At 47.9% G+C, this 13,986-nt stretch overlaps 5 protein-coding genes across 5 annotated transcripts; 1 reads left to right on the top strand and 4 right to left on the bottom strand.

Annotated features, from left to right (window-relative positions):
• Positions 1–981: 981 nt before the first annotated feature.
• PG994_013439 (uncharacterized protein) lies at positions 982–2,162 on the bottom strand (the record flags this gene model as incomplete). The annotated part of the gene is given in 4 exon segments (XM_066864848.1): positions 982–1,311; positions 1,327–1,437; positions 1,448–1,678; positions 1,761–2,162. 4 exon segments carry the CDS (start codon positions 2,160–2,162, stop codon positions 982–984), a joined length of 1,074 nt encoding a protein of 357 aa, XP_066709809.1.
• A 1,011-nt stretch (positions 2,163–3,173) lies between these two features.
• PG994_013438 (uncharacterized protein) lies at positions 3,174–3,857 on the bottom strand (the record flags this gene model as incomplete). The annotated part of the gene is made up of 1 exon (XM_066864847.1): positions 3,174–3,857. The coding sequence occupies one exon, from the start codon at positions 3,855–3,857 to the stop codon at positions 3,174–3,176; it is 684 nt and encodes a 227-aa protein (XP_066709808.1).
• Positions 3,858–3,931: 74 nt separating this feature from the next.
• PG994_013437 (uncharacterized protein) lies at positions 3,932–4,558 on the bottom strand (the record flags this gene model as incomplete). The annotated part of the gene is made up of 2 exons (XM_066864846.1): positions 3,932–4,386; positions 4,468–4,558. 2 exons carry the CDS (start codon positions 4,556–4,558, stop codon positions 3,932–3,934), a joined length of 546 nt encoding a protein of 181 aa, XP_066709807.1.
• A 3,833-nt stretch (positions 4,559–8,391) lies between these two features.
• On the top strand, positions 8,392–9,049 carry PG994_013436 (uncharacterized protein; the record flags this gene model as incomplete). Its single annotated transcript, XM_066864845.1, has 2 exons — positions 8,392–8,494; positions 8,532–9,049. The coding sequence occupies 2 exons, from the start codon at positions 8,392–8,394 to the stop codon at positions 9,047–9,049; spliced, it is 621 nt and encodes a 206-aa protein (XP_066709806.1).
• Positions 9,050–9,681: 632 nt separating this feature from the next.
• Positions 9,682–10,828, bottom strand: PG994_013435 (uncharacterized protein; the record flags this gene model as incomplete). Its single annotated transcript, XM_066864844.1, has 4 exons — positions 9,682–9,842; positions 9,920–10,124; positions 10,215–10,285; positions 10,552–10,828. 4 exons carry the CDS (start codon positions 10,826–10,828, stop codon positions 9,682–9,684), a joined length of 714 nt encoding a protein of 237 aa, XP_066709805.1.
• Positions 10,829–13,986: the final 3,158 nt, after the last annotated feature.

The raw sequence follows: 13,986 nt of genomic DNA, 5'->3' as shown, positions 1-13,986 counted from the left end.
TCTTACCGTAGACTAGTGAAAATCTTGTACCTGCGGCTAACCAGGCCTAAGACTGGGCTCAGAAAAGGTATAGAATCAAGGAGTGGGGGAGGTTCTGCTGGATCCTGCGTTAGACGTAGGATGAGCCACATCGAACCATAGACCACTGCGACAGCCAGAATCGGAGCAGCAATGCATGAAGGCACAAGAAACAACTCAAGAACACGATAGCTCGTCATGGTGAAAGCAGAGGGGGAGAAAGGTGCAAGCTTGGTTCTCTTTTCATGGAACTTATATCAATATCAGTGTCTCAGCTTTCTATCAGGATGTATCATCGCCCACGCCTAAAGAAAGGCTCTGGCAATCATTTGGTAGCCAGGTTTTTATAGCCAATTGGTCATCAATCTCTCGCAACACCTTCTTAACTAGCTTTCGCCATGCAGACCCCGTGTAAGGGGCAACCTCTGAGTAAGGGGGCACTCCCCAACTCATAAGTTCCTTAGATCGGTTATTTATACCTGTCCGACGGATCGGCCTGAGTGAGGGGGTAACCCTCAATTTATACATAAGTTCCTTAAATCGATTACTAATACTTCTTCGTCGGATCGGCCCATGTAAGGGTGCAACCGCCGAGTAAATGGGCAATCCTCCAGTAAGGGCTAACCCCCGAGTAAATAGACAAACCCCGAGTAAGGGCGTAACCGCCAACACACAAGTTCCTCAGATCGGTTGTCCACATCTAAGGATATGTTAATTCAAAATATCTCTACATGTGTATTTCCGTAGCTTACTTCCAAAGGATTTGCTGCCCATCTACAGTCATTGCCTTGTGCTACCCAAGGCATTGTCCCCTCTGCTGTAAGGTATAGTCCTGCTCACACATTACTACTCCGCCAATCCCACATTCATTATCATACCATCGACCGGTTTTGACGTTATTTGCCTTAACTATGTCTCATTCGTCAGCGGAGTGTCCCTGGAAAGCATGTACATTTTTTCATGCTATGACAGACGCACCGAGTAAAGCTCTTCCCCAACTTGATACTGGCCCTTCTTGTTGGCATCTAGTCTCGGCCGGCCGCTCTCGTCCCTGATGACTGCGCCCAGGCCCACCTTGCAAAAGTCGAACCGACGGGCCGCCAGCGCCAGGATGCCGCGCGCTTCGATGTTAGCCAGCTCCTGGCCGATGCAGTTCCGCGGGCCTCGCTCAAACGCGCACCACGCCTCGGCAGGAGGAACTGATGATCCCGGTCCGGCCGAGAGCAGCCAACGTTCCGGGACGAAATCGCCCGCGGTGCGGCCGAAGGTGTTGGGGTCGGTGTGGATGAGGTTCTAGCAGTTGTAGACCAGCAGCCCGTCCAGACATTGCTGCTGTCCGTCGGGCATGCGCACAGTGAAGCCGGAGCCCGGCGGAATTGCGCGCGCCGTGCCGTCCGGGGGGGTGCAGACGCAGCGTTTCTTTTATGACGGCGGCCAGGTAATCCATTTGTTGCAACAGGTCTGTCCGCTCTAGCAATATGGCGCGCACAGCCGCGGGGCTGGCGTCACTACCAAGCAAGGTGTCGAGCTCAGTACGGACGGTGCGCAGTGCATGAGGGGTTCGCGAGAGCTCGTAAAGTGCCCACGATAGTAGGGTGACAGTAGCATCGTGTCCCGCAAACAGAAAGTGCGGAGTTGGTCGCACGTTTCCTCCATGACTCTGGGTGTCAGAGTCGTCCCCACATCTTGCAAGGCCATGGAGAGTACAATGCGCGAAATGGTCCAAGATGTATTGTACGTACATGTGCCGAGAAGATGGACGTGGGACCCATCACGTACTGGATGCGATCCAAGGACTGGGAAGACTTGGGCGGGCTTGTTGGGAATGTTGGTGTAGCCTTGGTAAGCTGGTCGGCGATATCGTGGTCACCCACCACAACCATGGGCTGACTGATCGGTCTCAAGTCGACAAACATCAGAGGAGGCCTGCCCAGGGCTTGGCTCATGGCTACGATGGCCATGTCCGGATGAGCGTCGGGCCTGTTGCGTTTCACATAGTCGCCAAAAACTTTGAGATGCCCTAGTATCAGCGAGGTTGGATGTTGAGGCAGAGTTGCATGCTGCCGAAATCGCATAAACTGTACCTTGCGGTATGAGAAGGTAACCATGAGCGCCACGGCGGCAGCAACCAAAGGCCAAAGCATGTTGAGTCCTCGTCAGTCTCAGGTCGATCCTCGCTCAGAATTATATTGAAAGTGCAATTCGAATGGGTAAAGCCCACCACGCTGGTCGACTCTGGCTAAGGTTTAGGTTTCCAACAGCTGCGAGTTGCGTCGGCAGTGGATGAGAAAGAGCATGCGGTTGGAGCTAGGTACTTATTTGCTACGTAGGCTGGTGAAGCAAGGGATGACAGGGATGATATTTCTGGGCCCCCCGTTTATCTCCTCTTCCCCTCATTTGCGTAACCCCAAATTGGATTGAACCTCCTATGCTCAACTATTTCCCATCTCGGTTGCGCTGGCCGCGCTCCCATCTGAGACCCCTTGTATCTTGCTTAATGTTACTTCCTAATCCCCGACTGCTCACTAAATTGCAGCAGTATTGGCATCTGACGCATGAAACCCTCTGGCTGGTGTCGACATCTGGAAAACTCCATTGCCGTCACCACAACCCGGAGTCACTTCACACTTCGTCGATCCCGAGTCGAGAGGGCCCATGATCCGGGCCGGAATTGGGATAGCCGAGCTAGGATAGCTAGGATAGCTGGGATAGCTGGGCGTATCATGGGTTGACACGATAAAAGTCTATGACAAGAGAAGTGGAAAATATATACCTTAGTGTAGTCATTATACGCCATATCCACCAGCGAGATTCATCATAATGTACAGAAACCCGAGAAAACCAATATCAAAACTAAAAGAACCTAAGCAAAACACCATTCAAACCAAGAAAAGCCCGGCAAAACACAATTCAAACTAAGAAGAGATAGACAAGAGACGCTATTGAGATTTGAAAGTCGATGGTATCGTGGGTATCACATGCATCATAGATAAAAGCATAACTATCATCGCCTTCGATCATAGACATCGGGAAACTGCTTGCGGGAGGAGTCGCCGCGGCGGTAAGGGTCGCGAGAAGGGGCATTGAGCCTCTGCGCGTAATTGTCGGACCTAGGAGGAGATCCGCTGGGCCTTGGTGGTGGCGGCGCACGTCGACTATCGTAGCCCGGACGGCTTGGGTGTTTTAGACTGCGTGGCCCCTGAAGTGCTCACTGGCGGACTGGGACTTCTGTCCCGGCCTCCTCTGAAGCTGCTACCAGAGCCCGGACCGGAGCGAGAGCCGCCACCTCCCGCGTAGGAGCCGGACTGGTAGCTCCTTGACCCCGAAGCAGCCGACGCCGACTGGTAGCCAGAGGGTTGGGCATATCCGCGAGATCCAGAGGTAGAATGACCGTCCACTGGTGCCTGCTTCGCATCCGGAGCCCTTTGCGGACGCTTCAAGGAGGCTGACGACCCACTAGCCGACGAAGGCGCCGGTCTCTGCTTAGCCTGAGCCGACGCGATCTTCCGGTCTTCCTCAAGTACGGTATCGAATGCCTCCTGGAGATCTTCCAAACGCGGGCCCTTACCCCAGTCAAGGATATTCCTCACGTAACGTCGAAACTCAAGGAAACCCTTCGGCCTTTTCAGGTAAAAGGCGGCAGCTTCCCGCATGTAGTATTCAAGCTCGTCGGTCTTCCAGGAGACGTAGAGCTCGGCCGAAGCTTGATTCATGGCAATGCTAAAGGCCATATTGCCTACCGGGCGGGCGCCCGGATACTGCTGGAGGTAGTTGAGCCTACTGACAGCCTCGGTACAGGTGGCAGAGCCGCCCAGGCACTGATTCGTGGCCACCCACATACTGCCGTTGCTCGGCCCTTCCGACTTGAACTCGACGACGAAGAATGGGAAGGCGAGGGCCCTGTGGTTGTCGACTATCCCCAACCGGGGATCCATCTTCCTCCAGCGATCTTCTGGGCGCTACTGAAAGGCGCCCTCCGGCGATCGGTGGAATATCCGTAAACCAGATCTGGAATCGGCTTCGAGATTCTCTGGGGGCTTGAGCCCGAGCCATTCGGAATGCAGTTCTGGAAAGTGGGTTTAGCCCGAACCTCCAACCCCTGCAACCGACGTTCGGCTATACCATCCGCATCTGGAAAGACTTTAGTCTTGAACCAGTCTTCGACCTGCGATTCCTGGGCGCCATTGTGCTGCATCCTTATCAACTGGTTCATGTGGCGCAGCGCATCATCCCGCGTGGGCTCCGGCGAGGTACGGGGCTTTCGCATATCGTCGCACACGTCCGTGACATACTTCGGTACGGGCTCGTCATATTCGCGGAAGTAGATCTTGTTCTCTTCCAAATACTCTCGATACTCGGTCCGGTTGACTAGTGGTGTTGTTGAAGCCGAAGCCCCGGTCTAAACAGTTCCCGTCGTTGTGGCTGGGCGGGATACACCAGAAGAAATACTAGGGGTGGCTAGTCCTAGGACACTGCCATCGCTCTTGCTCTTTCCCTTGTCCTTGTCCTTGCCCTTGCCTTTCTTGAACAGGTTCGACATGTCTGGGTCGGCTTCGTTGGAGGGGCGTTCAGGGGCAGCTGGCTCAGCCAGTCCGTTACACGGCTAGAGAGACTGTCTGGGCAATAGGGGCGCTTGGAAGGAGTCTCGTCTCGTTCTGCGTCCAGGAGGAATGTATCAAGAGACCGTTTCCGCTTTCTCTTTGCTTCCATCTTCCCGGATATCCCCTCAGCGGGAGAAATGTCGTCCATTTTGTAGTCGTTCGCTACTGATGTTGGTTGTTGGCGGTCGCGGCGGCGGCGATGACTGAAACAGGTCAATCGAACGTGGCCGGGGATGTCATGGTCTTGTGGTGGACATGCGATTGGTTATTGGTAGACCGTGGCCTCGTCGTCGCGCTATGGACAAATATGTCCTCGCTACCGGGTAACTACAAACTCGCAATGGCGATTGCTAGACAATGACACGGGCGATTGGCATGCACCCTCGTCTGCAGGCCAGAAGGGCGTAGATGTTGTCGCGGCCATTCGGTTAATATTTCGTAAGGTAAGGAAGAAGGTCAGCAACGGTGCCGCGACCGAGGAATGCGACCGAGCCTAAATCCAGAGCTAACTGTGGGGTAGACTCGAGCCACTTGCCGTGCGCTAACCCGCTTGCCCGCCTAATTGGTTGTGGGTCGGCGTAAACGGCGTAAACCTGGAGATGAATGGACACATCGACCACGTCTGTTGATTCCATATTTAGCCCGATGGTAAATATTTGTGGATAATGGTCCTTGGCATCGGAACATCCGTATGATACTAGAATAACCAACAGCATAGTTTCACATGAAGCCGTTGGTTCGGATAATGAGTTGTGGTGGAATAGCTGGTGGTGGACTCACCTGAAGAAAAACGAATAGTCCAAGATGCTCGGCGGCATATTGCACCTTGACTTGCCTGACGGCAACGTCATCGAAGCATTACGTATCAACGGAGACGCAGACCAGGGGCTGGGCGTCATGCCCCAACGTATCACGCTCTTATCAAAGAAGCGAACCTGGGATTACCGCTAGTTGACGCAGATAACCAGATCGTCCCATACTACTGGCGAAGCTCGTTCAGGGCAGCACGCCCGTTAGGTGCATTATCCGGTGTGCTTGTTGCCTGCCAATCCCTGACCCCCCTCCCCGGTTGGCAGCAGGAACTCGATCACATTCCTCGGTCGCACTTGACCGCCTACATACGACGACATAAATAATCGTATGTCCACCATGACTATGATTCCGACATCCCCGACACCGCTCGATTGATCCATTTCAGCTATCAACGCGCGATCGAGACTATATTCCATCCGTTAGCCAACAACGAACGGCTCCATTAAATGAACCGCCTTTCACCCGCCAAAGGGATATCCGGGAATATGGGAGTAAACAGGAAGCGGTCTCTCGATACATTCCTCCTATATGCAGAAAGAGAGGGTGTGGCGGACTGGCTGAGCCAGCTGCCCTCTGAAATTTCCTCCGAAGCCAACCCAGACATTTCCAGCGTCATAAACGGACTAGATACTCCGGCCCGATCAGCCTCCAGTGTCTTAACGGGTATATCTCTCCCCTCCACGGCCACGACCTACCGGAGCGTCGCATCGACTGGGAGACACGACGAGCGACCCGACTACAGGGAGACGAATCTGGAACAGAATGGCATCGAGAAACGCGATCGCGAGGATCCCTTACCCCCAAAAATGTCTGCCCTTTGCGACAGAGTCGGGAACCCCCGGACGTCGCCTGAGCCTACCATCGAGGAGGTAAGCTAAAGCACCCCCTCACGGGCCACCCCGTTACGGGCCACCGCGTTTTACCCCACGAACGCGTCTTTTTACCGTGTATCCTAATTAGAAGACTTTTTAATTTAATTATTACCTTTTATTTTTTAAAGTAATTATTACCCTTATTTTTCTCGTTTACTTCTACTTTTTATAACGATATCTTTATTTGATATTTAAAAGCGTGCATAAGCTGCCGTGCGTAACGTAAAGCTCGGAGTAGCTACTTACGAATCCGCCCGTAAATAATTAGCCCCCCAATCGTATATCTAACGCCGTCTCGCCGGTATACCTATTAAAAGTAAGTTTAATAAAGATTAATAAGTTTTATTATTATTTTTAAAAAACGAATTAATATATTAAGCCGTTAATTAAATTAAGTTAAGCTTTATATTAATATTAATTAAGTTTAAATTTATAGCTTAGTAAATATTAAACGCTTTTAAAGCTTTTTATACTTTAAGATAATAATAATATACTTATTTTTTAATTAGAAATAAATCCGTTAAAACTATAAGGTCGAAAATAATTAATTATAACCGGGTTAATAAAGTTATAGTAATAAATATTAACGTTTTTTTTAATAAATTTAATACTTTAAAACTAGTTAATATCCTTTTTAAACGCTTTTATAATATTAACGAAATAAGTATTAATTAAAGCGTTAATAGTAGCTATTAAGTAATTATTAAAGTTATTAATTATTTAGTTTTTAAAAAAGACGTTAAAAAAAGAGAATAAATTACTACCTTAAAATATATAAACTATAATAAAGTAACCCTCTCGCCGCTAGTTAATTTTAAAAAAGCCGACGTTTAAAACTAATAATTTCTAAACTAAGACGATTATCTTTAAAATAACTAACGGTTTAAAGCGTTACTTAAAAAGTAGATTAATAATATTATAATTTTAATTTAAATTTAAAATATTTTTATCTTTTATATACGATTTCGTTATAATAATAAATAAGTTATTTTAATTTATAATAACTTTAAATTATATACGAAAATAATTTTTTATAAACTATATTATAATTATATAATATAATTTTTAAATATAAAAGTTTTTAATTTATTAAAAAAAAGGGTAAGAATTATTTTAAAAAAAATATGTAAATATAGTTTTTAAATTAAAACCTATAAAAATAAATATATTAAAAATATACCGCTAGGTTAAAATTAACGTATTAATTTTTTTTTATTAGAAACGTTTAAAAAATAGTTAAAATTTATACGCAAAATTACTTCAAGCCGTTATTATTAAAATATATTATTTTAAAAAATATAAAAACTATTTAAGCACGTTTAAAATTATTAAAAGTAATTAAAAGAAATTTAATACCCGATTTCCTCGTTAAATTAATTTTAATACTTATTAAAACACTTTTTAATAATTAAAGATTACGAAATAATAGTCGGAAATTAGTTATTACGAACTTTACTTTTAAATTACCCTTTTAATAACTCTTTATTAAAAAAGGTAATAAAGCTTTAAATTAAAAGGTTAATAAAATCGCGTATTTTAAAACTTAAATCGATTATTTTTAAACTAAACTCGATAATAAAATTATAAAAATATATTAAAAAGTAAAAATCGTACCGGGATAATAATTTATTTATATAACTAATATACGCCGGGCTAGGTAAAAGCTAAAGAGTAGGGTCGTATACGAGGACGAAATTAACGACGTCGAAGTGCTAAGAAGGCCTCGTAACGCTATAAAAGCTATAGAAGGTAATAGCACGGAGGCGGAGGACTATATTATTATTAAAAATAACGAAAAATAGTATATTTACGTTAATTCTAACCGTAGAAATGGCTTTAATTATAAGGGTAACGGTAGCTCAGTAAAGTGGCCCGTGAGGGGGTGCTTTAGCTTAATACCGGTAATGAGATTCCTCCGAAGCATGCAGAATTATGGCGCCTTCGAAGCAGATGTTGATAGCTTGTTTAGAGAAAAGATTTTCCCGGGGGCGGATGATGTATATAAAGATGGGTTGGCGGTCAGGATTAGACCCATGTTTCAACGCTGTATTCCCAGCGGCCCCGGTCCCAACAAAGTGTCCAAGCCAATGCCGAACTTGGCTTACGGGTATACGACGAAGCGTGGCTTCATGGAGTTCTCCGATTCCAAAATCCTGGTCGGCCACATGATTGATCCGCCAATGGGGGAGAGTGCCGATAACCTTTCTTTCCCTTTTTCACTATCGAGATCACGGGGAGGAGGGGCCTTTCAGCGGAAGAAGTCCGTGGGTCGCAACGAACCAGTGTCTCGGCGGCTCCGCCACGTGCGTCGAAACCGCCGAACGGCTCAATCGTCTGCTGCAGCAGTACCCCAACGCCAAGACGGTGGAAAACACGTCCTTCAATATCTCCATGGACCTGGGGCAGGCAAAGCTCCATGTCTCATGGAGCAGCGACGATGGCAAGTATTACATGCAGGACGTACGCTACCGCTTTGATCTGGAGAATCTAGTGGATTACCTGCTGCTTCGCCGTTACGTCAAGAATATGCTGGACTGGGGCAAAGGCCCGCGCCTTCGCCAGTTCCAGGATGCGTTTGATTTCTTACTCGAGGAAGATCCAGAAAGAGCTTCCGCTCGAGCTCGACTGAGGCTGGCGCCATCGGTTTATCAATCGCCATCAGTCGCTTCGGGGTCGAAGAGCTACCAGTCAGGCTCCTATTCTGGCGGTGGCTCTCGTTCCATTCCCGATTCCCACTACATCTAGACATGGCTAGTGAAAGTCAGCGACCGCCAGAGTTGCGTTGTTGCCTGATTTCGATAGTCTTGGATTTTGTTCTCGAGCTTTACTGTATAATTCTGTGTGATGTATCTTTGCCTTTAGCAGAGCAGCTTTGATTCAATCAATCATTAACGTATACTGTTTATCTTGGCTCCTTCCTTGATCCGCTGCCGTGTATGCTGTTATGTCTCGTGTGTATAGAAAGTACCACCAGCTACTTCAAATATCACCAGTTATCCCGTCGCCCAATTTTGGCCAATGTAGCTCAGATGATATTCCAAGATTTTGAAGGAAGAGAAGGGTGAGTAGAAACCAGTCATTCCAACGAGATACCCGCACAGGAGAAATAGGGGCTGGTGGTAGCATATCCTTTGCACCAAGATTCGCCCTTTCTATCACTCATTTAACGTCGCTAGGAAAACCGTTTCATGTCTTTCCAGAGTATACTCCATACGTAGCGCCCGAAACCTCTTCTTCGGTATCCAGGATCCTTACCCGTCATATACTTATCAGAGTATCATCCGCCGTGGTCGTCCACTCTCCCGGTCGTCGCCGTCAAGGAGCCAAGCTATCTGAGCTGTAGTAGCGTCTGACTATAGCCGAGCGGAAGCCTAAACCTAATCGTCAATAGGCAAAATGTTCCGTAGTCCATCCTTCACTTGTTCTACAACAAGTTGATAGGCGATTAGCTTATTTGACCTCATAATAGGGGTGATCAGCCATGAAGCTAGAGGCTCACCTTCGAGATAGCTTTTGACTTGACCGTAGTTCTTGCAAACTGGGTTGTGGAGAAATCACTCCTTGTTAGCCTGATTGTTTTTGTAGACGATATCATCACGCATAGAGCATTCTTACCGTGGTACCCATTGAAGGCATTCTCCAGGGTCACAGGCCCCGGGCTGCCGTTATCATCTCGCGGCTCGATGGCGACGTCTCCGGCACACATGGCGGCTTGGCGCATGTAGTCGACGCAGTGCAGGAAGTGGGCCTCGTAGTCCGAGGGGATGCCGATGTCTGTGGAGTTGGACAGGACGCTGGAAAAGATCTTGCCCATGATATACTGCCCGTGGTGGTTTCTTCGTCAGCTATCTTGTCTGAAGAGTGCACGCCCGCGCAGATACAAAAATCGAGACGCAATGGGTTCACGTACCACACAGTGTATCTGATGGGTAGCCGAGGTAGTGTTGTATACTTTTTCATCCTCCCCAAAGTTCGAACCAGCTACAGGAAACGAGGCATAAGTCAGTCATATTTGGCAACCACCGACCAGGATTGCAGAAGTCGGTTTCTCACTTGGCACGATTGACTCCCATTTTGCTTGTATCTTGGGCTGAAGAAACTCGGTTGCCGAAAGAGGCGTGAAGTCCGGGTCAGCCCTCCATTTTTGCACGGTGGTCGAGACTGAAATATTCTTGGCATTAGTCAAGCTCCACTAAGGCTGCACAAGTCGTTATTTAATACTATGAGTAAAGAGGCAATAAACGTACAAGTCGGGCCTGCGTTGGTGTAATCTCCTCCCACTTGTATCGGGGACGCACTGCCTGGAAACCGACCCGCGCCGGCGTAGTGAATAAGGTACAGTAGCCCAATAGTGTTGATTGTCAAGAGGACCATGTTGACCAGCCAGGAGAAAGTCTGAAGCGTTGTCATGCAGGTCCGTCTTTCGGACCACTTGGCACCTTGCGCTGCTGCGGCCCTGTTCCATTCGTACTTCTCGTCGTCATCCCTCGAGGCTGCGGACAGCAACTCTTCGCGGTCTGTCATGTTTGTAGTGGAAGAAGATATGTGATACTTGATCGGACGAACGTGTGTCTTCGTACTAGTGGTGCGGTGTTTGTGTTCAAGTATGGTATGTCTTTTCGAGATGCTAAAGTTTGCTCGGAATCATGTTATTTACAAAGTGGATTCAATTGGAAAAGTAGCGATGGCGGCACGGTTCTCTTTATATTTATTTGGCTTTCTCTCACATCCCCAAACATGTTTCAAAGTGCAGCCTGAGACAGGTTGGTGGAGCTAGGCACGGCCTACCCCGGACTATGCCGCTGCCAAGTTCTCTCGCTAAACCAAGGACGCCTGTAAATACATAGTTGGATTAATGTAGACACTGGATTCGAGTCTTACATTGTATACCGCATGTGCTTCTGTCAACATTCCAAAATGATATCATACTAAGACCGTTGGCTTGTGTGTTGATAAGATTGCATCATCTCAGGTTCAAATATATCCATATACCGACGAAGCGGTAGAGATCCTTGGAAAGGGTGAGCAGGCACCAACTCGTTTGTTGAGAGCAAAAAAGTAAGTCTGCAACGATAAAGTCGGTCAATACCTCCCGGGTTACGCCTCCTACACGAGGTGGTGTTGCGTGGGTATAGAACTCTATGTGTGGGTTTCATGATGGGAGGACTCTAACGCGCCCAGTTGCTAGATACATGTAGTGATTGTAGAGACTCGGAAACTAAGATAATGATAACAAAGCTGTACTCACAGAACTTTCTAAATATGCGGTTTCCTCATTATCAGTTTGTCCCCTCTGTGAGTAGATTGACATAATTCGTCGCCTGGTAGCAGCCAAAACTTCAGTCCGCCCTCGAAGCGGCAAATGTGGCAATACACGCTTAGCTGATGCGTTGTCCGTACTGTCAGACCTGCAGCGGCTGCGTTAGGAATGGAGCGTAAGACATTTATGCTGCCCTGGTTGGTCAGAATATACCACCGTCAACTCTGACACAGTCGATAAACCCATTTTGCAAACAGTAATTACTCTTCATTTTCCGTTTCTTACCCTCTTCAAACTGGTTGAAGTCACACAGAATACCCCGTAAACGATCTGGTGCTGACGCCATCCTTACGGTACGTATTGCCAAAGGCGGTTGCCTTATGAAATGCCTTAGCATTAGATGGAGGACTGGGCCGTGTTGCTATTGGTAGGTTGTCACACACGGGGCCTGTGGCTATGCAAGCATGCTGCATGTAGACACACATTCATCATGGAGGTGCTGCTCTCAACCACACCAAAACATTTCTTCATCTGGCCGTGTGTGAGGAGTGGCAAGTTTATCTACTGCTACTTCAATCTCATCTCCGAAGCTGATCCAAGCGACGATTTCCTTGCCCCGATATACACACGGACGATCGAGCGTCAGTGTATTGAACAGAGCGATGGCCGGAGTATTGGGCGCGGTTGCTTCCGGCATCAGCATTGCCCAGTTCGCTGGGGGTATCATCAAAACGGGCTTCTGCATCAAGACCTTGCTTGAAGACATTAGAGATGTCCCAGAGGACTTGCAACGCCATTTAGGCCAGATATAGGTACTCGCACCTCTGCTTTCCGAGATCGACCATGGCCCATCGATGAGCAACAGCGCACTGCTTGCCGCTGCCGAGCAGTGTCGGCAAGCCGCTTCGGGGCTGGATATGCTGGCGACGGTTTTAACACATCAGGTGGAGTCCAGCAAGGGGTTCAATCGGCGGATTCGCTCCCTCCAAGTTGTTGTGCAGAAAGTTGCCCTTTCGCGCCACGAAAAACAGATGCAAGCAACTATGCAGATGCTCATGCTGGCTTTACAACTGACAAGCCTCTGCCGACAAAACGAGCTCATGTCAGACTTACCCGAGATGATGAATATCGTTCGTCTGGTTTTCCTTTGCTGATTTAGGCATAGACGACTACAACAGTCTCAGCCTGGCATCATTGCGGCCGAGGTAATAGGCAGTCTTGTAGTTGCCAGAAGACTGGAACAGTCGCCACAAACCGAATACCAAGCAAACATGGAAACAAACGTGTCCCAGAAAGGGTACTACAAGACCTCGAGGACAGATGTTGCTTTACTGACACGCCTCGGTGTGTTCCGGTCAAGTACTACTGTTGGCCTTGAATGTCTCACCGGCTGCATTCAAGTCCGAACCCCGAACTATGCCATCAATTCGGAGAACACACAAGGAAAATATGGTAGGAACACGTCATGCATGGTCAGGGTTCGGCTGCCCCGGTGGCTTTCGGAAAGAGCGCTTGACTCGCTCTTTTGCAGGAGTTCAACAAGCTGGACTCAGATGCGGGTGATCGGCTTCTTCATATCATGGATGAAGACGATATATAGGGGCTGAAAAGATATCTCCAATCTGGAGATATTGCCCTCAGGGACCGTTTCATTCTCAAATGCCAGTTACTAAGAAACTCACTGACGAGTTCCGAAGATTGCTTGTTCTCAGTGAGTTGTGCTTACATCTACCGTATTCTTCAAAGCTAATAATAACAGCTCGCATTGGCCGAAGGAGCGTGGAAGATCGGCAATTACTTGGAAGAAATGGGCCTTTCACCAGAAGTCTATATTATCGTCTCGATGCAGTGGAACAACGACAGCGTGGGAGCTTACCACCGTCAAGATTTATTACAAAGGCTTGACGATGAATTTTTCTTCAGCACATCCTTAAGCTCCTATACTGGGTCAATCAAGGAATTCCAAATTCTGAGACGAGCGTTCTGGCCTGACTCTCAGTTCTTCCATGAGTCCTTTATTGACATAAGAGACGGGATTGCTGGGCACGTGATCTTGGATTGGGAGGCGAGCTCAATGGACCCCTCTCTTCCGAGAGAAAAGATACGAAAAGTTATCCTCCATCAAGGGATCATCGGTTCTGGATCCAACCAACGTTGCTTGGTAACTAAAGTGTTCGGACATGTCGAGCGGGCAATCGGGCGATCGACTGTTGACCGGGACGCCTCAGTCCGTAGCATTTGGACAGAATTGTGGGTGGATCTCGCAAATGCTGGCCTCACCGGTAACTGTGACGACTCCCTTCAACGGATCCCAGATCATTCATACGAAGATTTACGAAGGCAACCTTCACCCGGATGGCTGTTGAAATTGCTGAGCGGTGTGAGGCAAGGGCTTACCCAATTCTGGGACGAAGGTGTTGTA

This window comes from Apiospora phragmitis, assembly GCF_038363925.1.
Source record: "Apiospora phragmitis strain CBS 135458 chromosome Unknown utg000011l:1.0-3236445.0:1.0-3240683.0, whole genome shotgun sequence".
NCBI classification, from domain to species: Eukaryota; Fungi; Ascomycota; class Sordariomycetes; order Amphisphaeriales; family Apiosporaceae; genus Apiospora; species Apiospora phragmitis.
This window is presented reverse-complemented; position numbering and strand designations above follow the sequence as displayed.